The sequence below is a fragment of the Penicillium diatomitis genome (genome assembly GCF_028827545.1).
Source record: "Penicillium diatomitis strain IBT 30728 chromosome Unknown utg000015l_segment0_segment0, whole genome shotgun sequence".
Taxonomy (NCBI): domain Eukaryota; kingdom Fungi; phylum Ascomycota; class Eurotiomycetes; order Eurotiales; family Aspergillaceae; genus Penicillium; species Penicillium diatomitis.
Genome location: NW_026623187.1, coordinates 1,541,483 through 1,563,463, shown reverse-complemented (window position 1 = coordinate 1,563,463; position 21,981 = coordinate 1,541,483). Strand labels below are relative to the sequence as shown.

At 52.3% G+C, this 21,981-nt stretch overlaps 10 protein-coding genes across 10 annotated transcripts; 5 read left to right on the top strand and 5 right to left on the bottom strand.

Annotated features, from left to right (window-relative positions):
• Positions 1-389: 389 nt before the first annotated feature.
• Positions 390-1,478, top strand: N7539_009287 (MAM33 family protein; the record flags this gene model as incomplete). The annotated part of the gene is made up of 4 exons (XM_056938882.1): positions 390-570; positions 695-875; positions 932-1,395; positions 1,453-1,478. The coding sequence occupies 4 exons, from the start codon at positions 390-392 to the stop codon at positions 1,476-1,478; spliced, it is 852 nt and encodes a 283-aa protein (XP_056786259.1).
• Positions 1,479-2,449: 971 nt separating this feature from the next.
• On the bottom strand, positions 2,450-4,098 carry N7539_009286 (DNA primase subunit PRI1; the record flags this gene model as incomplete). The annotated part of the gene is made up of 3 exons (XM_056938881.1): positions 2,450-3,584; positions 3,649-3,846; positions 3,908-4,098. The coding sequence occupies 3 exons, from the start codon at positions 4,096-4,098 to the stop codon at positions 2,450-2,452; spliced, it is 1,524 nt and encodes a 507-aa protein (XP_056786258.1).
• A 608-nt stretch (positions 4,099-4,706) lies between these two features.
• Positions 4,707-5,108, top strand: N7539_009285 (uncharacterized protein; the record flags this gene model as incomplete). Its single annotated transcript, XM_056938880.1, has 1 exon — positions 4,707-5,108. The coding sequence occupies one exon, from the start codon at positions 4,707-4,709 to the stop codon at positions 5,106-5,108; it is 402 nt and encodes a 133-aa protein (XP_056786257.1).
• A 621-nt stretch (positions 5,109-5,729) lies between these two features.
• Positions 5,730-7,124, top strand: cspA (putative cell surface protein; the record flags this gene model as incomplete). Its single annotated transcript, XM_056938879.1, has 3 exons — positions 5,730-5,803; positions 6,047-6,210; positions 6,349-7,124. 3 exons carry the CDS (start codon positions 5,730-5,732, stop codon positions 7,122-7,124), a joined length of 1,014 nt encoding a protein of 337 aa, XP_056786256.1.
• Positions 7,125-8,259: 1,135 nt separating this feature from the next.
• On the bottom strand, positions 8,260-10,205 carry N7539_009283 (threonine synthase THR4; the record flags this gene model as incomplete). The annotated part of the gene is made up of 5 exons (XM_056938878.1): positions 8,260-8,962; positions 9,025-9,200; positions 9,294-9,834; positions 9,917-10,062; positions 10,164-10,205. The coding sequence occupies 5 exons, from the start codon at positions 10,203-10,205 to the stop codon at positions 8,260-8,262; spliced, it is 1,608 nt and encodes a 535-aa protein (XP_056786255.1).
• A 718-nt stretch (positions 10,206-10,923) lies between these two features.
• On the bottom strand, positions 10,924-12,161 carry N7539_009282 (NAD(P)-dependent alcohol dehydrogenase; the record flags this gene model as incomplete). Its single annotated transcript, XM_056938877.1, has 3 exons — positions 10,924-11,214; positions 11,304-11,915; positions 11,985-12,161. 3 exons carry the CDS (start codon positions 12,159-12,161, stop codon positions 10,924-10,926), a joined length of 1,080 nt encoding a protein of 359 aa, XP_056786254.1.
• Positions 12,162-13,268: 1,107 nt separating this feature from the next.
• Positions 13,269-15,851, bottom strand: N7539_009281 (putative AP-1 adaptor complex subunit beta; the record flags this gene model as incomplete). Its single annotated transcript, XM_056938876.1, has 6 exons — positions 13,269-13,704; positions 13,769-14,699; positions 14,761-15,398; positions 15,450-15,581; positions 15,664-15,684; positions 15,775-15,851. 6 exons carry the CDS (start codon positions 15,849-15,851, stop codon positions 13,269-13,271), a joined length of 2,235 nt encoding a protein of 744 aa, XP_056786253.1.
• Positions 15,852-16,158: 307 nt separating this feature from the next.
• N7539_009280 (DUF5310 domain-containing protein) lies at positions 16,159-16,635 on the top strand (the record flags this gene model as incomplete). The annotated part of the gene is made up of 3 exons (XM_056938875.1): positions 16,159-16,344; positions 16,412-16,489; positions 16,549-16,635. The coding sequence occupies 3 exons, from the start codon at positions 16,159-16,161 to the stop codon at positions 16,633-16,635; spliced, it is 351 nt and encodes a 116-aa protein (XP_056786252.1).
• A 172-nt stretch (positions 16,636-16,807) lies between these two features.
• Positions 16,808-17,972, bottom strand: N7539_009279 (putative transcriptional regulator; the record flags this gene model as incomplete). Its single annotated transcript, XM_056938874.1, has 2 exons — positions 16,808-17,659; positions 17,724-17,972. The coding sequence occupies 2 exons, from the start codon at positions 17,970-17,972 to the stop codon at positions 16,808-16,810; spliced, it is 1,101 nt and encodes a 366-aa protein (XP_056786251.1).
• Positions 17,973-19,149: 1,177 nt separating this feature from the next.
• N7539_009278 (ankyrin repeat domain-containing protein) lies at positions 19,150-21,613 on the top strand (the record flags this gene model as incomplete). Its single annotated transcript, XM_056938873.1, has 4 exons — positions 19,150-19,840; positions 19,918-19,942; positions 19,996-20,559; positions 20,623-21,613. The coding sequence occupies 4 exons, from the start codon at positions 19,150-19,152 to the stop codon at positions 21,611-21,613; spliced, it is 2,271 nt and encodes a 756-aa protein (XP_056786250.1).
• Positions 21,614-21,981: the final 368 nt, after the last annotated feature.

Here is a 21,981-nt window from a genome sequence, read left to right as displayed (position 1 = left end):
CTCTGTTGGGTCAGGACTGGCGTTGCCGGAGTTCAGCTATCTGCCTTTTTTCCATGTGAATGATTCTCCACACCTGCAGATATAGATCATACCCTGTGCAATTTCATGCTTCTCTTTATAAAATGCATCAACTTTCAATTGATCAAAAGCGTTTATTTCCTCATAGCAAAGAGAGGGCGTACTCACACTTGACATTAGAACCTGATTTTCAAATCACAATGACTTCGACAACGATATGTTCAAATTAAATTCGGCAGATCTACATATCTAGCGTAGGCGGTCCAGAAGACGGCATGGGTCTTGGCACGGGGATCAAATGTCGAGCTCGGGCGCGCTGATTTTCTTCAACCGGTTGCCATTCGGAAAACACCACATCATCAATCATCACAATGCTGAGCCTCCGAACATTCGCCCGTGCTGCTCCGCGCATCTCGCGCTCTGTCGCTCGCACCTCTTTACCTTCGACACCTCTTGCTCGTCCTGCCATCAACCAGTCATGGAAGCAGACCATCAAGCCTGCTCACGCTGCTTTCTCAACCGCCAACATTTTCCGTGAACCCGCTGGTGAGGGTAAGTGTATTACGTTCTCGTCCATCAGCAGATTAGAGATGGCGCATTTTAGACTCGCAATAATCATCTCTTAGCCATGTCATTTATTGAACTGTCACTTATGGTTGTTTTTCTCTTTCTACAGGTGACATTGAACTCATCGCCAAGCTCGAGGAGGAATTGAAGCACGAGAAGGCCTCGGGCCAGGAGGATGCCCGAGAGCAGCAAGCTAGCATTGAATATACCTTGCAGTCTGGCGAATGGCAGGTCAAGGATGTTGAGGGTGAACAGGAGGTGGTCCTCACCAAGACCTTTGGCAACGAGACGTAAGATCCTTGCATCGTTCAATCCATTGCATTCAGCGCTGACAGATAAATCCTAGCATTCGCGTCACCTTCACGGTCGCTGACATCAACAATCTTGCCGAAGATCCCATGGACGACCTCACCGACGATGCCCTTGCTGACGAAGGCGACTACCAGAACAAGCCTGCCGAGAATGAGGACGAGGCCCTCCCTCCTACCTTCCCTGCTCGTGTCAACGTCACAATTGAGAAGCCCAACAGTGGTGCTCTCTTGGTCCAGGCTGTCATTCAAGACGGCGACCTCCAGATTGAAGAGATTTCTCACTTCAAGAATGCCGATATTGCCAATGCTCAGACAGCCGAAAAGGATTGGTCGCGCCAGAGCTTCTATGCTGGCCCCCCTGCCGAGAACCTTGACCCTGAGCTCCTTGCTTTCTGGGGTCGCTACCTCGAGGAGCGTGGTCTCAACCTTGAGTTCCAGAACATGGTCACCGACTACATTGCCTTCAAGGAGCAGAAGGAGTATGTTAGCTGGTTGGACAGTAAGTGAATCAAATTCTTTTTTTCGGGGTGAAGAGGTATTCTGACAATGACTCTAGACGTCCGCAAGTTTGTTGCTGCTTAAATCGCTCCATATTTTGGCAAACTTCCACTTTTCTCATCCGAAATTCTTAGCACGACGCTCTTCACAACCCGCTGCAGTACTCTTGGCTATCCGCTCTGCTTGACACTCCCCCTTCTCTGACTGTGGTAGCTTGCCCGGTAGATGAACCTACGTAGGCTCATCTACCAGTCAGTATTGGCCCCCGCAACCTACCCCTGTAACAATATAATGAATCACACACAAACAAACGCAAATGGCCGACCCCATTCTCTCTGCGTTTCTTATTTTGTTCTCAACTATTACTCCATCAGATCGTGTCTACCACGCGCGGTAATACAGAGTTGCTATACCAGCCCTTTCATGTAGTCGGCATTACACTCTCGTGTTCCAGCTGCTTGCCTAAAAGATTCACATCATTGAAGGAAAATCTCTACGAGCATTCCACATCGCACTCATGAACCATTGGGCTTTGATTCGAGGTATACCTACGTGGCTGCCGGGCAGATTGTGTTCGGGGTCTGTACAAGAAACCTTGAACGTGAGCATGCAAGGTAAGTTGCCTCGCCGTCATGCGATAATCAGCGTTTCACTAAGGAACAGAGTCGATCAAAGGCCTCTCCAACGTAGAGCCTGCACACGCTCATGGAAATTGTGGTGCACCGATGTATTTGTCGTCCGACAGAGGGGGAAAACAGCGGACACGAAGATTTGTGGGTAGTCGGCAGCTATGGCATGACCTTTTGAAATATGGACTCGTTGGAACGTGTGACAATTGAAGCAATTACCACTATTGCGATTGTCGGGCTGCAAAGTGCCGCAATAATGAACGAACAAAGGGAAGACACCCTCTAACAACCACGTTACCATGAACTAAAACGCCAATTATGTTTCGAAAGAGAATGGAGATCTCACAAATGAGATCTGAAGATTCAAACACCGGGTCATGCATTGCATCATGTCCTGCAAAGAGAGCTTGTCGGGCCTGTCGGGCCCTAGAACTCCATGGGGTCGGCTTTCACAGCTGGCGCTGTTTCTTCCCGCTCACGTTTCCCTGCGCGCTCCTCTTTCAAGAGATTTGCGATAAAGGAGCGGAAGAAGTCGATATAAGGCTTCAAGCTGGTCTTTTCGTAGTCTTGAAGCTTGCGGGCGCCCTTGGTGTCCTGGTCATTTTGCACACTGCCCTCGATGTCCGCTCCACCCTCGGGGGCAGCAGCGGGGGGATGCTTCGCGTCATAGGCATCAATCTCTCCCAGTAGCTCCATAACAGTAGGAACAGTCAAGGGATCAAATTCCTCGGCCTTGAGTGGGTCAATTGGCACACAGATTCGCCCTGTGCCAGGATGGATCACGAAGGGACTCTTCAGCAAGTGTATCATTTTCTTGCTGACCTCAGCATCGAGCCGGGGATACGTGTACTCGAGAACGATGTCTTGCTTGGCATCTCGAAGAGCAGATGTATTCAATGTGTTGCTTTTTCCAGCCTTCGCAAGCGCATCGATATCTGCCCATTTGCTTGTACTGGGCCGATCTGGGGAAGACTCCCATTTCCTCCTAAGCGACTCATTCAATGATTTGTCTGGAAGCAGGCCCAACAGTTTCTCGACTTGCTCGTCACTTGCAAAAGTGTCTTGATCCTTGAGTGTGGTTTGCGCGAAGTGGTTCTTCAAGATATCGAGACTACGCGTAATGTGAGGGTGAAGGGGTCGCCTGATATTCACTCGCTTGCCGCTCTGAGACCCTCCGCGTAGAATTTCAAGGTAGCCTGCGATGGCTCTGCGACGATCATCTGGCAGGCTCCGCGCCCGGGCATCGCAAACCCAAGCGTGAGCACCACGACGACCAGAGTAAACCCACAGGATGTGTTCGAATCCAAAATCCTCCCGCAGAGCACTATCAATGACTTTGATGGCCATTGTCACGAATGCCCAGCACTTGTGACAAATATTGGCTTTTTGACAGCATGTCCGAATGTCATCGTAGTCCGTCATATCAATATCGAATACCAGCTCTTTCGAAATGGGTTTCATCTGGCCGCCTCGGAGTGTTTTGCGATCCCTCGGGTTCGCACTGTACACAGGGCCGATTTCGAATCGTGACGGGTTCATTTTGAGGATGTCTTTCCTAAATCTAAAGTCCCCGTCGTTAGAAATGTGTTGCCATCCAGCGAGTTCAGTGCGATGTGAATGCGTACAAGTCTGCGGTTGGATAAGATTGGTATCGAAGATATGCGTCATTTTGAAGAGTGAGAGCGAATTCACGATTGCCAAAGTCCTTCGTCGGCACAACACCATGGTTCAACCATTGGAACAGGTAGCGAAACGGAAAGAGGCGTTGATAGAAGGCTAGCATAACATCCATATCCACGCCCACCGGGGCTGCAGTCGGAGCACTGAAATGGGCATGGAATGTGAGTATCCCGTGTTCAACATCAGCAGAAAGTTGTAACCTACCCTGCTGGCGACGAAGCCGGTGAGAATTCCATCTTCACATCCTGAGCATTCGATGCTGGAAAATCTTCATCTTCGTCATCAAACATGTCCTCGAGCTTGACCCCAGCAACATCTTTCTCGCCTCCAGAGGGGGCATCTGGAAGGTCCTCTTCGTCTCTGTGGGAAGAGTCTGCAGATACTGAGTGTGGCATTATTGACCTCAATTGTTGTGGTGCAAGTTGTTGCCCATCAAGAGGTCGAGGCTCCCCAACGGGATGCACAAAAGACGCGTCGCCACGCGTCGCGTTTGGCTGCGGGAAGCGGCTGTCATGTGACAGCATCCAACTTCCCTAATCGGGAATGTCTCTCGAACACGATCTATGCTTGCACGCCAAGGTCCAGCCTATCCGATAGCTGGACACTCGATGTGTTGAGCCTGCAAGGGTCAATCGATGTGCTACGAGATTGTTCCACGATCCACAGCACCCGACCGAGTCTGCTCGCTCGAAGGCTGTGGAGCTTCAAAATCGGCAAAGTCGTACCATCGCCGGATGCGTCCTCTCTCCTACAGGTTCCTGTGCCTTGCACTGAAAGATTGGGTCTTGGATGACAGCATGACTTTGTACGGCGAGAGCAGTTCCACCACCCAGGCACGAAGGGGATCATCATCGATTATCCAAAGTCTGTCTCCATTGCTCCACTACGTCGGGGCTCCCATTGGGACAGACTTGGTGCCTGTTTGAATCCGATAGGTTTGCAACTTGGCCCATCCAAGTTATTGCCCGATCCGGCAATGGATGCATGTGCTGAGTGAGCGATTATGGCATCCTTGCCATCGACTATCATCGTGGACCAGAGATCTAAACTGGTCACCTGCAACCCTATGCGATGGGTCTGCTCGTGCTCAACTGTCGTTCGGATCCACCTTCGTTCGGCTTTCACAAACGAGGTCGATGTAGAGTGGATGGAGTTCACGCAGCAGTTGACGATCTTAGGCCTTTTGCTGAGCCTATCCAACGATGATGCAGTTCGCGAAGTCACCAGTGAAGATACTCCCCACGGTCTGAACTCGATCAATTGGGTCCAAACTTTCTTTACCCTGTGCAAAGACTCATATCTTGCACCTCACCTTGCTACTTCCGCAATTAGTCTTGTCGACGGAAAAACAGGGCTTGGACAGGCCGCTGGCGCAGTCCTGGGGCAGTATCAAAGCTTCAACTGATCGTTGAGATTACCGTTTGTCATGATACTCAACTCTATGAAAGGAACCCAGGTCACACCTGGTCTCCAACTCGACAAGAGCAAATGGAACGAATAGAGCGGATCCCTTCTCTCCACAAACCTGCCCTCCTCCATTCAAGCCTCAACAATCACTGCTGAGTCTTCTCTCGAACCTGATCGCCGCATTGGGACCAAGATGTGGGTCCTATTCAGAGGTTCACGGACTCGATGAGACTACGGGATGTTACCTGAGCATCGCACTCTGCCCTTGGGATCCCTTGGAACCAGGTTCTCTCTCCTCTTTTGCGCCAAAGACTTCACTCGTTCTGAGTGCCTGGATGCTGCGACATTGGACATCTATGACGGCTAGCAAGCTGTGGATCTCAGGTCAACTTTTGCTTCTCCTGAACCCTACCATGGCGACACCTTGTCTATCATCTTCTGATTACCTCTATCCTCGCCAGAAGATGAAGTATATAAGGCGCCTCTTCGTCGCCTTGCTCACCCTCTTTTCTTCTATCATCTTTCACCGTTCTTCTTCATTACCTTCGTTCGTTTCAAATTCTCTTGTGCTTTCTTATTATTAAGTAATCCACCCCCAAAAATCCTTTCATCTTTCAAAATGGTCAAGGCTGCGGCAATCCTGGCTCTTGCCAGCCCTGCTCTCGCTGGTGTCATGCAAGCTCGCGGTGGCGAGTATATGCACCCATCCTCTAATGTCCAACCTTGGGGCCATGAGGAGGGCTACACCACCCCATGCACCACCTCGACCACCGCAATGAGCACTCATCACTCGACCACCAGCACCACCAGCCAGTCGACCACTACTCCGTGCACCACTTCGACCACCACCCATGCTAGCAGCACCCACGTCACTAGCACCAAGTCGTCCAGCACCCACGTTACCAGCAGCAAGTCGTCTAGCACCCACGTTACCAGCAGCAAGTCGTCTAGCACCTCCCCGTGCCCGACTTCCAGCACCACCAAGGGTTCCACCACCCATGTGAAGTCCAGCTCGACTTCTAGCTCTGTGACCAAGGGAACCACTACCCATATGAAGCCCAGCACCACTGTCGTCACTATTGTGACCACCACCTGCCCAGGTATGCGCTGTCGAACCACATTCTGATTTGTCTACCCTGCTAACTGATTGAAGTCACTTCCTCTGTGGTCACCCATGGCACCACTACCTACACTATCCCGATCACTCAGACCAGCACCATCACTCTGACTCAGACTAGTGTCCTGGAGAAGAAGCCCGCCACCATGTACTCTTCTGCCATCCCTCACGTTACTGCTAGCAGTGCTGTCGTTCCCCCCTCCCAAGCAGCCTTCCGTCGTGCCTGTCAACCCGGTCCAGTCCCCTCAGCCTGTGCACCCGGCTCCCAACAAGCCAGCTGAGACCAACCCTGCGCAGCCAGTTGTCCCTGTCGTTCCTGGTCAACCCGCTCAGCCTGGTGCCCCTGCTGCTCCTGGTGCCCCTGCGGCTCCTGGCGCCCCTGCGGCTCCTGGTGCCCCTGCCGCTCCTGGTGCCCCTGCCGCTCCTGGTGCCCCTGCCGCTCCTGGCGCTCCTGCTGCTCCTGGCGCTCCTGCTGCTCCTGGCGCTCCTGCTGCTCCTGGCGCCCCTGCTGCTCCCGGTGCTCCTGCTGCTCCTGGCGCCCCTGCTGCTCCCGGTGCCCCTGCTGCTCCCGGTGCTCCTGCTGCTCCTGGCGCCCCTGCTGCTCCCGGTGCCCCTGCTGCTCCCGGTGCCCCTGCTGCTCCCGGTGCCCCTGCTGCTCCCGGTGCTCCTGCTGCTCCCGGTGCTCCTGCTGCTCCTGCTGCTCCCGGTGCCCCTGCTACCTCGGGTGCTCCAGCTGCACCTGCGGCTCCTGCCCAGCCCGCCCAGCCCGCCCAGCCTGCTCAGCCTGCTCAGCCTGCTCAATCTCAGCCCGGTCAGCCCTTCACTGGTGCTGCTTCCGTTGTCAAGCCCGCTGCTGGTCTTCTGGCCGGTATTGTCGGTTTGATGGCTTTGCTATAAAGCGGCAAACTGTCATGACAGACAATATCTTGGCCGTCTTGGTTGGGTTCCTATTCACGCCTCTTCTGGCCAAAGCGGGCTCTACCTTAACTCGCCTCGCAAATTTCGTTTTTGGAATCCTGACTATTGACAGGAGCCATTGGTTACTCGAAAAATCTTTTTTTTTGTGCATGTGTTTTGTTCGGCCAGAGTTGGGACTTGATTGCAGACCCGCGCAATCATCTACTCCTTGAACATCGAGAGGATGGTTGAAGTTGCTCGGTCGATCATTGCCTTCTTTTCATTGTTCACACTCAAATATTCGGCCATATCTAATTAGTAATAATAGTAATACATAGCTTTCTGAACTTTTCAACCCTATTCCATCTCCATCTTCAGATCATCTTTCAGCTTTCTCGAAATTCTTCACCTCATCTCATGGTACGCATGCTGTCCAACCCCACTATCCATCTTGACTTGATTGATGGTCGCTGCAAGGTCAACATCAAATACTTGATGAGATTGTGGCTGTCCAATTCACATTCCGAAACTCAAAGCGCTCAAAGATTCATGGGTGCTTCATAACAGTCTCTTCTCCCGGTCCATCTTCCAATGATTGAACCCGATTCATCTTCCAATGATTGAACTGGTCATTTGAACCTCCGACAATTTTGAATTACAGGTTCAAGCCCAATCACCAAGGTAGTTGGTACGCTTTACCGCCAGTATCGGGTCCATTCGGACTATTTCCTTGCTATTTTCACCTTCGAGGACGAGCGACAGCCTCGAGTAGATTGCGGTCTGCAGCATGCATAGCAGTGGACTATTCACGATTGAAGCACAGCGAATGCTGCTTGGTATGCTTGTCACTATTCCAATTGTCTGGGGCCCTGGTTTCGGGCTGCGTCAAGCTACACGCGCATGATCTAGACAGAGCACTATACATGATGAATAAAGCCGGGCGTGGCGGCTTGGGGCTGAGTATCACCTGCGCGGGCTCAATATTGATTAAGATTTTCTTCAAATCGATAAGGGGGTTGTTTACAACATCGACATAAGTGTTCCCTTTTCAGAATGCAAATGGTCGAAACGGAGCAATGAATAAAAACATCTATATGTCATCACAATGGAAAGGGGGTCAAAACTTTCCGTCGACCTAACGTTTTCCCTCGAGCTCTTGCTCCACCTCGGCCTTGACGATCTCACGCACTCCCTCCCAGCCAGCACCGTGAGGAACAGCCGTGACGCGGCGCTCACGTTGCTCCAAGCCCACGAACTCCTCGGGAAGTACCTCGCTGAAGGTATATCCATCTTCCTTGCTCAGGGCGAGATCCACAGCGCTCGCGAACTTGGCGGGGTGTGCCGTGGACAGCGAGATGTGGTAGTCACCGGGATTCCGCTGGATCGAGCGGCGGGAGGCAGCAATACCAACAGCTGTGTGAGGGTCGAGAATATAACCACCGGTCTGGGAACTTCTGGGACTACCGGCGGGGAGGTCCTTGGGAATGCAATTCCTGTATGTTTCGCGGATGATGTCGATGGTTTCCTGGTTGCTCACACGTTCGCTCTCGAACTCGGCCTTGGCGGCCTCGATGATGGCGGCGGGGACCTGGAAGCCACCCTCGGTCTTCAATTGACTCAGCCAGCCGCTGACACTTTCGCAGGCGTGCTGGCGGCGCTCATCGGGAGTGGCAGCCTTGTCGGTCCGGAAGGCGAAGAACCAGAGGAGACGCTCGAAGTTGCTGCTGACGAGAATGTCCATGGCTGGGCTGTGGGTCTCCTTGACGCCTGCATCCATGGGCGCGTCCAGAGGCTTCTTGGTGTAGTGGCCATTGGTGCGGAAGAACCGGTCAAGAATACTGCAACAATGTTTGTTAGGGATGACTTCGTCTCGTGGATCGGTAAAGCACAATCAGCTTACTCATTCTCGTTGGTCGCGACAACCAACTTGCAGATGGGTAGACCCATCTGCTTGGCGAACCAGCCAGCCAAGATGTCACCAAAGTTTCCAGAGGGCACAACTACGCGCACACCTGTGCCCGCTTTGTAGTTGGCCGATTTCGTGAGAGAGAGATAGGAGTAGAAATAGTAGGTAATCTGGGGGGGGAAGAGGACGCAAGTCAATATGATCCACGGATGAGTGTGGCCAGTCTAACCGTGCGCATAGAATTGCCGAAAAGGGTGACTCACCTGAGCAAGAATACGAGCCCAATTGATCGAGTTGATGGCACCAATGTTGTGAGTCTTGTTGATATCAGGATCGGCAAACAGGGCTTTGACAATGTCCTGACAGTCGTCGAAAGAGCCCTCGACAGTGAGGTTGTGCACATTGGCGTCCAGGACGCTGGTCATCTGCGCCTCCTGGATGGGGCTGACCTTGCCCTTGGGGAACAGGATAAAGACCGAGACATCTTTCTTGCCTCGGAGACCATAGATGGCCGCTGAGCCGGTATCGCCTGATGTTGCGCCCACAATGGTCAAGTGGTGACGATCTTTGCCGGTCTTGCCCTTGTTCTTGCGCACCAGGAAGTACTCGAAGAAGTTACCCAGACTCTGCAGAGCAACATCTTTGAAAGCAAAGGTTGGTCCGTGGAAAAGTTCGAGGAGGTACAGGTTGTCCTTGGGATCCAAGGCGGCAACTGGAGTGCGCTCAGGGTGGCGGAATGTCGAATAGGACTTCTCGACAATGGCCTTGAGATCTTCGGAGGGAATTTCGGAGGGAGAGATATAGCTGGAGGTGCATGTAGGTCAGCTTTGAATTCGTGGTCATATTTCCGATTTCTTTCTCGCGCGCGGCTTTCTTGTTGACTCACAGGGACATGATACGGTGCGCCAGTTCAGCGAAAGACAAGTCTCGCCACTCACTCTCCCATGAAGAGGGCAGCGACGGAATCTCCTCGGGGATGAAAAGACCGCCATCAGAAGCGAGGCCCTTCATGACCACATCTTCGAAGGAGCGCTGCAAGAACAAAAAGTAAACATTAGCCCAATTGATCCAAAGTCCCTCTCAATGCGGCTCAAGAGCATTGCAAATCCGGGAAAAGAAGTAGGTGAACATACGCCGGACTCGCTTCCACGAGTGCTGAGATAACGTTGGGACATGACGGCGACGATGATCTTTGGCAAATGAACGAGTATACCAACAAGACAAAGCACAATGCTGGCGCTGGAGGACGACAGCAAAAGAGATCGCGATTGAAGATCACGGCGGGGCCCTGTGAATCATTTCAGTCTTTGCTTATCCTCGCCGCGGGGATGCGCCGTGAGACGCTGTTCCTGTTTGGGACTAGGCCCTCCGAAAGCGGCCTCACGTGGGTACGTCTGGACCGACCCAATGGCCGACCGCGGGCGTATCCATCCCGTCTCACTGCAGGTTCGTTACTTCGGCGTTTAGTCCGAGCCTCCGAAGTACCTCAATGTCGCTTCAAGATTAGTACTTTGAAGTTACTACTAACTTGTTACGAACTAGTCCTCAGTGGACAGTAGTGATGGAATGACTGACAACACGTCGACTGGGACTATCAACCTCTCTCAGCGAAAGGCTGCGGTCATGATGCCATAGCTAGAATTGAGTCTCTCGAGCATTTCACTGCGAGAAGCATTACCAGTCAGGTACCTCGAAGGACCTTGGGAGCTGGCCATGACAGTTAGTAGCAAGATCTGTGATCTCGACCACAGATGTCAGCTGATGCAGACTTATCCCACAATAACATGCTCTGTGAACCATTCTTTCTATTCTTCATCGACGCTCGTTATACATGCACGCTCGGCCGTTAAATTGGCAAAATTGTGTGTACACGCCAAATCTTTTCCAGATAGGTTACTGGTTGACCAACACGTAGCGATAGCGTGCTTTACCATCCTCCATATCCACAATGGCCTTGTTGGCCTCCTTCATGGGGACCTCCTGGATCCAAGGCTGGATGTTCTTCTGGGCGACGAGCTCGAACATCTCTCGAATCTCGTTGGGGCTGCCTATCATGGAGCTCTCAACCTTCAAACGGCGGATCAGGTTGCGCACGGGGGCATAGAGCGTGCCGTCATCAGGCAGACCAACCTGCACCATGGTACCGTTGGTGCGAAGCAAGCCCAGATACTCGGGCATGGGCATCTAAAAGAGAAAAGGAATGATTGATCAGCCTCCAATGTCGCGATGATGAGCCACACCAGGCTAAAGGAAGTGTTTGACGTCAAGCTTACCTTGGAGGAAGACACAGTGCAAACGATCAAGTCCAGAGAGCGAGCATGCTTCGTCGCCCAGTCTGGCTCGTCGTCCGTCGCAATATACAGATCCGCACCCATCTTGATCGCATCCTCACTCTTCGCAGTCTTGCGGGAAATCGCAACGACCTGATCAGCGCCCATGGCCTTGGCGAACAGCACACCAAAGTGGCCGAGACCACCAACACCGATGATGCCGACGCGCTTGCCCGGGCCACAGTTGTTGTGCTTCAACGGGCTATACAATGTCACACCACCACACAACATGGGCGCGGCGGCCGCCGACGGGATGCTATCGGGAATTTTGATGGCAAAGTGCGAGGGCACGCGGTTGTAGGTCGCGTAACCGCCATACGACTTATCGCCGTTGTGGTACTTGCTGTTGTAGGTGCCGGTGATGCCCTTGCCGCAGTACTGTTCCAGTCCCATCGCGCATTCCTCACAATCGCCCTGACGGCCGAGGCAGGAGTCACTCTGCGCACCGACGCCGACACGGTCACCGACCTTGATGCCGTTTGTCACCTTGGATCCCACGCGAACGGCGGTTCCGACGATCTCGTGGCCCACGCACACGGGGTACAGACTGGGTCTCTAGGGAAGCGGGACCCGTTAGTAATGCGGGCGTGTACATGAGGTCCAATTGATGTTTCCTCGACTCACCCAGCCACTGCGCAGAGTGTGCAAGTCGCTTCCGCAAATACCGCAGTGAGAGATCTTGATGTCGATATCGGTCTCCTCCCAGGTCTTGGGCTCGAACTCCTTCCAGACCATCTTGCCCTCGCAAGAGCTTGAGTCTAGGCCCATCCAGCCCTCGAAGTTGTAGTCAGTCTCAGCCATGGTGGGATAGTAGTTCTCGTGGTACGACCTCAAAAGGATAACTGTATACAGAGAATTGCGGAGAGAGAGAGGGAAGAAAGACCCTTGAACGATCGTTGTATTTATTTCGTTTCCACGAATGTTTCCGACCAGCCAGCCCACTTGCCCCGGGGACAGACTACTCCATTACTTCAGCGAGATCCACTATCTGGTTGGAAGACATGACTTGAGCGCTTTTCGTTGGTACGAGGCGTTCACCCTCCACAACGAAGCAGAATTGGTAAGCAGCGCGGAGTTTCTCGACTCCCTGTGGATCATTCGGGACACGATGCCATCATTGGAAATCTATCAAGTTCGGGCCCTTCGTGCCAAATACAGTTGCAATTCCCTTGCACAGAGCTCCAGAATCCATGTGGCCAGTTTCAATTGAAAGACACAGTCAGCCGTGATAGAACTGGAGTCCGACAAAAGTTCAGTCTTTCGATCGAGTGCTGGCTTTGCATCACCAGTACGATGACGTGAGTCTGGCGGTCTCTGTGGAGGCTTATCTCTGTCCTTACTTAATCGGGGACCGAGGAGAGAGAAGGTTCATCCATTAAGATGCCGTTCCAAGGGCACGGCAGACCCGCTGCGGGACATTTCACTTCCACCATGCCCGGACTGGACTCACTCGTGACTGGAGTGATCGGAGATACTACTACTTATCGATCGAGAGTTGCACTCGGAATGACTCGAATAGACCTCGTCCAGGTTCGAGTCGCCAGGACTTCGGCCTGCGCCTTCACAATTGCACATCGGAGTTTGTAGTGAGGTACAAGCATCTACCTAGTCATGTCATCATCAAGTGGTTCGATACTGTTCCATCAAGATATTAGTTTACACGCAAAACCCTAGCTATGGCCCGAGCAGTAACTAAGACAAATTCCAGACACGCGGGGAGTAGGTTCATAGTGAGGATTAAGCACATTAAGAAGTACAGAGAAGTCAAAAAATTGTTCTAGCTCATGCTGTGCAGAATGATGTCCGTCCCTCGCTAGCAAGAACAGAATTGAATGGTAGGGGAACGGAAGACCGGGCTCGAAGGAAACACACGAGTCTGCCAAGAGATCAAATGCTTGGCGGGGGAGTCTAAATAAGGTCCATCATGTCCTGACTGCCTGAGTTTGGAGGCGCGCCATGAGGAGCAGGAGCTGGGCCTCCAGAAAGGTCAAGACCAGCGAACCCGTTCATCAAGTCGCCAGCACCTCCACTAGAGGCACCGGCAGGAGATGTGTGCGAGGGACCGGACTCGCCAAAGACTCCCAACAAATCATCGAGATTACCCTGAGCCGGAGCTGCACCTGCTGCAGGAGATTGCACACGAACTGGAGTACCTGCCAGCCCTTCCAAGCCGGACAGCTCGCCAGTAGGTTCTTTCTGGGCTGAGGCTGGGGCGCCGCCGTCAAAGTCAATGTCCAGCAAATTCTCGACGTTATTTTGCGCCTGTGCAGAAGGTGCAGTGCCGCTGACGGCAGCTGCGGCAGCGGCAGCCAGGGGATTTTCCCGGGCGTTTTGAAGTTGTTCCCTAGAATTCCAAGTTAGCCAGGATCGATTTTGAAAACAACACAAAGCAAATGGAATCCACATACTCGATGGCGGCCCGCTGCACAGCATCAGCCCCAAAGCGGCCTTGTCCGACAAACTGCTCTGGGGGCTTGTGATAGACAGAAGAAAGCGTGGAAAGCTCCTGCAGAAGCTGGTCAAGAAGAGTAGGCGGTAATGAGCTGATGGTGGTGACGATGGGAGGCTTGTCTGAAAGTACGATATTCTTGGTGGCATTTTGGTCACTTGTGTTGGAGAGCAATCGCCAGTAGATATAGGCGCGGTCGCGCACGTCGGGGTTGTCGTTCTCGGCAGTAGCAGCTTGGAGGACTCGCTGGACAAGACCCTGAGCCTTCTCAGGTCGCTTGAGGAACAATTTGACGACAGCAGTGAGAATTTGTAATTGAGTCTGCGAGAACTCTTCATTGAAACCATCCACAAAGCCACCGAGAATGTCACCCGCGTTGCTGATCTTCTCGGCGTATTCTCCAACGATCCAGATGAGCGCAGCACGGGCATTGGGCTCGTCGAGTTCGTCAATACACTTGCAGAGCGTGGGGATGATGCCTTCATAACCAGGATATTTGCGGAAGATATCTTTGATCACAACGATAGCCTCCTGCACCACATAGTTGACCTTGGTGTTGATCAGGTCCAACAATGTGTTGACGCACTTTTCGCTAGCACTCTCAATTTTAATGGCCACCTGTCCGATGGCCTTCACAGCACGACGAACGAAGTCCATGTCGACCTCGAGCGCGTATTCCTTCAACTCGGCCAAAAGCTGGTCCACATTGCGATCATTTGCAATTCGAACCATGATCTCCAACTTCTGGAATTTGACGTAAGGAGGGTCGTTGTACTTGCAGAAGAAAACCCGGAGCTCCTTGTTAAGGATATCTGGTTGCTTCTGGAGTAAGAGATCGATGTTTCGGAGAGCGACATATTGGACCTCGGGCGCCGAGGACACGAGGGTCACTGGGAGCTGTGTCAGAAGGCTCATCAACTCCTCGCGTTTGAAGCAGAACATGTCACGTACCTAGTGGCGGGGCCATCTTCTTTAGATATGTCTTCGCCAGTTCTGGGCCAACGTACTTCATATGCAGAAAGACAACCTTCACAGCCGCCAACACTACGCCCGAGTTGACGTGTTGGAATTGAGGCGACACGCGCTCACAGATATGCTCCGACTCTTTCACATCCACGGCACGGTACTCTGCAAGGGTGGAGAGAATGGTCACACGACCCCACTCGGTGCACTCATTCAAGGCCATCAGCATCTTGCGCAATGTGTTGGCAGTGACCTGCAGGGCCCTGGTCTCTGGAGCTGTATGTTGAATCTCTGAAAGCGCGGTGACTGAATTGGCGACGACCATCGGGTTGGGATCACCAATCATCTCCTGCAGCATCTCCAGAAACCCGTTCTCAAGGCACATCGCCGGGTTCAGATCGAAAAGCTTGGCCACGCAGATGGCGGCTGTTTTGCGCACGTACGGCGATTCGTCACGGAGGGTCTTGCGCAGAGGCTCCTCCATGTAATCCACCATTTTGTCCACACGGATACAGCCCATGGTGCGAATTGCCAGAGCTCTGATGAGCGGATTGGGGTCTTCCGAGTCCTGTACGAAGGTGTTGACGGCGAGAATGCAAAGATCGGGGTGTGATTTGGCGTAATTCCTGGGTACATCAGTCTCGCTCCTTTGAATAGGGTTCGCGATCGTCTCTCACATCAGATATAGGTAGACCAGTTTCTTTTGCTCCAGATCCGCCGTCGCGATGTTCTTCAGCACATCTGGGAAGAGAGCCGATACATCCTTGCCAAGAGTCATGGCCATGATCGTCTTCTGAATTGACTCTTTGCTAATTAGGGAGTCAGCTCCATCGCAATGTATCTGGCAGTGATCTAGCGCATAGATGAGGAAGTTCGAGGTGTACAACGCACCGTTCGTAGGCATATTGTGATCTGTAACGAAAGTTAGCATCATAAATTGCTGCTCCGTCGTGGCGTTACGATGAGCTCCATCGTTCAGAACACGGAGGGGGAGCCTCATACACTAGACCAGCTCGTAGCTCAAAGGTCTCTCCTTTCCGAGGCACAGCGAAGGCCCCACGGATCTTGTTCATCGCCATATTGAACCGACAGCTTCAGCAACAACTGAGCCGTGCTTTCACCAAGACAGTTGCAGTGAAAGGGGGAATATAGTCGACGCAGTTGGGCGACTGCGGGGGAGTTGGGAGAGGTACCGCGGTCGCGCGACACGGAGTTGGGGAGGGATGATGGCAGCGGTCAACGGGCAGCAGAGACGGTCATATCACCAAGAGGATGTGAATTGAACCAAGCAGCGTCTGTGGCGACTTAGACTCAAGTGGAGTGAGACGGATAGTGAAAGGTCCAAAGGTGACCAGAGTGTTTTGTGGTGATCAAAAGTTGTTCACAATGGCGGGCTCTAGACCTTCCCGAGTGGTGTCCGCTTTGGTTTCGACTGCAACCTCCGCCGCTCCGCAGACGTCTTTCTCCCCTGAGCTCTTCCCGAATTACGGCTCATCAGGCTGCCTGTACTCTGAAGTACAGTTCAACATAGAGTGTCAAGGCGAGACGTTCGGCAACATACCAGCGCAGATGGTTGGTTCTCTACAGATGTCGAGCATCGTATTCCTCAGCTGCGCAGTGCTGACTGGGGTGTTCCCAGGCCAATTTACCAAACTTGCGTCGCCTCTTTGTGGAGGCTCGAACAGAGGTCGAGGAAAATGAATACTCTCGGACAGCTGTATGTGTACCCCAAGGAATTACTGAACGATATATGTGTTTCTGACAGCTTTCTCAAAGTTCTATAATCTTGTTTTGTTCATTTCGTCTGTCGCGATCTTTAGCCTGGCCGCCCAGCGTATGAGTGGGCCAAAGGCCGCGCGATGAGAGTTAAAAATGACCTCCCCAGTCTTTGGGGCTCTGTTCTGCTCAGGGACGAAGGGACACGAGAGCGGACAGGCAGTCCGGATCTACACTGGTCTCTTGCATTGTACCGTGGACATGTTCTACTGGTGCGTCAGGATAGACCGCGCCGAGTTGCAGTATCGACGTGCAGACCTCAGTCGGTTTCTTCTCCATCGCTGTCCAAAAATGCTAGCGCTTGACGCCCACGCGCTGCACGGCGAGGTTTTGCTGGTCCGCCGCTCTCCTCTCCTTCTTCGTCCTCTGCTCCCCACTGCTTTGCGCCTTGCTGGATTTGCTCCAGGTCGGCCTTTAGCTCTCGTTCGTCGCGAATCTGTCTGGCTTTGTCCAGAGAGTATCGGCCTTTCATTCCCACGTCCTCAAGCATGTCTTTCAAGTGCTTGATCTTTGCCTTTGGAGTCTCGTACGGCTGAAGCTCCCGCCACCACATCTTGCGAATCCCGCATTTGACCAGCCATCCTTGAAGCCGCTTGATTTCGGCTTGATCTGGATCGAGGTCTTCATCTTTTCCCTTGACAGCGCCCTTCTTTGGCGCAGGTTTCTTCGAAGGAGCTTCACTGCTTTTGCGGTTGCGGGCGGGTTTGGGCTTCGGCTCCTCATCGTATACTACCGACATTTCGCTTTCAGAGTCGACTGTGGGTGCCTCTGCAGCCATTTTATTGGAGTCCTCGTTCTCTTCCTCCGTCTGTGCTTGATCCAGCTGCTTAGGCGATGGCTTCTTGCGCGTGACAGAGGGCGGTTGTTTCACTGGCGTTACACGCGTTGTTGCTTTCTCTGTGACCTCATCCTCACTTTCATCGGGCGATGGCTTATTATGTTTTCTCGAAGTCCGCGCTGGCAGCTTTTGGCGCTTTCTGGGCTCTGGCACAGTATTCGGCTGTTGTCGCTTGGTCTTCGGGCTTGCTGCATGTAATGAGTCGCGTTCGGTATCGTTGCTTGTCTGTTGACTTTCCTCGTCCCCGTTGGGCGCGCTTGTCCGAAGTATTTCCTGGGGTGCAACATCTGATCAGTCTCCGAGCAATCTCCAGCCACGTATTGATGTTTCATCTCACAAATTCATCCTTGATGATCTCTTCGCTTCGAGTCTTCCAGTCACCAGTATTCTTAAAATAGCCCTGCTCAAGACCCAGCTGCTCTTCCACGGCACGGCGGACGCGTTTCACAGTGAGCTCCTCGTAGTTCTTTTCATTGTATTTCTGCCCCACCTCCGCCCTCAATGCTTGATCGAGCTCTTTGTCAGAGGGCGCCGATTTATTTTGCGCTGAGTCATCAGAGTCCGAGACGGTGTATTTGGGCACCATGATCCAGTCTCGCCCAGTGGGTCAGATTGTCGCGTGAGGGACTGATGGGCGATTAGATGAGATTCACTGTGAGATCAGACGCGGCTGTACTGCTTTGGTCGTGATGAAATGGGAGAGAGAGAGAGAGAGAAACTCTGGAGAAATTGCCCCTGAAGGACTGCACTTGGCCTCGATATGGAACTTTGGAAATAAGTGTTCTTTGTCCACGAATTCAACATGCGAGAGGCGCAAACAAGCCGCGGAGGTCTCTCAGCTCTGGTTGGAAGTGGAGGCTGACCGCCCACACCAGAGCATCACTTTCTCCAGTCTCCACACTTGCCTTCTTTCACTGCTTAATTGCCTGCCAAGTACACGTGAAGACGGGCAACAGGAACATCTTGTGATTTCGAACTGGGTGGTTCAGGTTGAGTCCCACTATTCTAGCAAACTCATCTAGTTTCACAGATTGGAGAGTCTTCGATTCTATAATCTCATACAATGCTATACTCCTAGAGACGTGCTTCTGCGTTCGGAGCCCGAGGTTGCCTATATGCGTCCGTGGAAAGTAGTTATATATGTCTGGACTCGCGATCTACCACTACTACTGGACTGGGATGGATGAGGTTAAGGTTGGGGTTAAGATAAACCAAATGTGAGCCGTGAGGTACTGTATTGGAGGTATGACCCTTTTCTGTAAATGTCCGTTACTTGATGTGTTCCACTCACAGGGTCTATACTTAGTCTCTCGTCCGAGCTACCGACCTATTTGAAGGGACATGATCCACCTTTCCATGCCATTCTCACCAGAGCTGCTCGAGTGTGCGTTGATTGAGGTGTAACGTTCAAGCCCAATGGAACCACGCTTCCAATCTTGCACTCACCATTTACTCTAGCTGAATTACCAGCACGCCACCTTCCATAGGTATCCTTGTTCATAGGACGCTCCGGTATAAGCGACTAGAGTACCGACGAGCGTAATATGCAACTGCGGTTGTGCCACATGGTGGAGTCAAAATGAATTGACACTTTGCCCCCTGCCCCGCCAGGCCTTGTGGCGTGGGGGCCAGTGGACTGTCTTTTTGAGAGTAAAGTCATGTCAGACTCTCCATCGGAAAAGAAGCGTGTTATCGTCCGGGTGAAGCATGACAAGCAGCTTTTTTCAGAGTTGTGACGGCGTTTTTCGACAGAATTGAGGGACATGGATCCAATCTCAATATTCGGCCTGGTGGTCGAGGTCGGCCAGGTACTGGCCAGCGTCATCAACTATGCCCAAGCAGTGAAGGACGCCAAATCGGATATTCGGAGATTGAGTGAAGAGCTCTTTACCCTCAAGGGTATCTTGGAACATCTCTCAACGGGACTGGGGGACCACAGTCCCGATCCTGAGAAGCAGACCGAGCTAGATTCATCGCCTCGGATCTTCGACAAAAACGTGATGTCGCGAGTGCTCTATGCGACAGACACATTCCTCCAGACACTTCTCAAGGAGCTGGAGGAGCCTGTCTCTAGGTTCAAGAAGTTGAAACAGAAGCTGGAGTGGCCATTCTCGCAAGATCAATTCAACGCCCATCTTACTCGACTGGAGAGGGTCAAGTCATGGTTAATCTTGGTCATCACTGCAGACGCCGCCGTAGTGGAGCGAGATTTACATCGCGAGGTCACCGATCTGGCAAGGGATCTTAGGGAAGATCTGCGGCTTCGCGATCTTGAAAGGGTTGAGAAAGACAATGAGACCCTGTTTAAATGGCTGGCCCCCATCAGTCCTGCTGATTCTCATATTCGCGCCTCGAGCGGGCGACGACAACAGACTGGCCGATGGTTCACAAAGTCTTATCTGAAAAACTGGCTGGAGGACTCTTCGGAAAAGACACGACTCTTGTGTCTCGTCGGTAAATGTATGGCTGTTCTCGTCTTCAATGCTCCAGCAGCATCAGATTGTAAACTATGCTGATTCAAGCTTGCACAGCTGGAACTGGAAAAACAACGCTGTTGTGGGTAAGCCTGTATGACCCAATGTCCAATCGAGAGACTGACCATTCAATAGCGCCCAGGCCGTGGAAGAATTAACGGTCGTCACTGCGGGGACATCAATAAGCTGTTTTGCATACTTCTACTGTACCATCACCGACACCGCCTCTCAGGTCGCTGTCAATGCACTAGGTTCTATCGCAGGCCAACTAGCCAGGTCAATCCCGGCTTTGTTGGACGAGCTAAGGTCAATTTACGAAAAGCTGGCCAGAAATCAAGCACATAAGCCTCCAATTGGTCTCTCAGATCTGGAAGATGCAATCGTCAGGCATTCAACCGCCATGTCACAGGTCGTCATCCTCGTCGACGCTCTCAACGAGAGCTCTGAGACTGGTAGTATGGAGTTTTGCCTGTTGAATTTGACGAAACGGTCACCGAATATCAGGGTTGTTGTCACAACGACATCGACGCGAATGTCTACAAGAGACGTCAAGTTCCTCAACATCCGAGCGGACACGATGAAAGAAGATATCAAGGCGGCGATTCGGTATCGACTCGAGCACGAGAATGCGCTAAGGCATCTTGCACCGAAGTTCCAAGCTGAGATTACAGAAAACTTGCTCAATAGCGCGGATGGATCGTACGTCGCATGCATCGGGGATGCATTCTCGAACAAGAATACCTGCTGACACCGTTTCTATAGGTTTCGATGGGTCCAACTCTCCTTGGATAATCTCTGCTCTCAGCGAACTGCCAAAGCGATGCGCCTGTCTTTGTCGAATCTCCCGAGCACACTGAGAGAGATGTATGTGGACACCCTCAAACGTATCGACCCCAGTGATGTGCCTCTCGTCCGAGAAGCGCTATTTTGGCTCAGCTTTGTGAAGCAACCCCTCAGCCTCCGAAGGTTGAACGAAGCTGTCATACTCGAGGACAACTGCACCATGATAGACGAAGACATGATGCTGCTGCCTCGAGACATTCTCCTTCGAATCGGCCAGGGTCTCATATCAGCTGACCAGGCCGAGCACGTCAACTTGGCACATTCATCTGTCAAGGAGTTCTTGACCTCCGAGTGGATCCGTTCTTCATCTGTGAGCCAATTCGCACTGGATCCCTCCACTGCTGACACCATCATCTTGCGCAAATGTTTGCAATACCTGTGCCTCGACAACTTCAAGTACGGATACGGCGAATATCGCAAGCACGGTAAAGTCCGCGCATTTCTATTTTACGCGGCTACTTTCTGGCCTGTCCATGCGTCTCGCTGCGTTCTTGGGCACGTCGAGCGCGATTTGATTGCTCGTCTCTTCGCATCCCGAGACCTTCCTCGCCGTGGAAACTATGGTGTCTGGATGGAAGCCTTGATTCCGGGCGTGAAACCTGCAACCATTGAGGGTACCAATCCGCTCTACTACGCGGCCTCGTTCGGTATGGCTTCGGTCGTCAAGGCCATGCTTGAGTCTGACCCGACCATCGATGTCAATGCTCCAGGCGGTCGTGTCGGAGCAACGCCAGTGTTTGCTGCTGCTTGGCGTGGTAACAATGAAGTTGTCGAGATATTGCTCAAGGCTGGAGCTAATCCTACAATTCTTGATCCTGGCACTCAGATGAGTGTGGTGCATCTGGCCAAGTGGAAACACTTCAAGCCTCTGCGAGACATTCTTGTGCGATGCAACCAACTTGATCCGTAATTGATATGGTAAGCGTTGAGTCATGTCTTGCTTCAAGGTGAAGACAGACAGCTTGGCAAGTTTTATTCTGCTTTTTGAGGGAAAGCTGAATGGAAAGCTGTGGGAAACTCAGTGCCACAAGCGTACATAGATATATACCTAGTAACTTCCCTTAGGTATACACTGAACGCGGCGGGCGGCTCAACACATCTATAAAGCATACTCCACTGGCAGATTTCCATTCAATGTTCCATGACAGAGCGGACTAGGTCCAATCGAAGAAACCACCTACCATCCTGTATCAATGAAATGCACGATGACATTGAGGTCTGATGATAGAGCTTGCACTCTTTTCAAGGGGAACATATTCGAGAACTCCTGCAGCATAG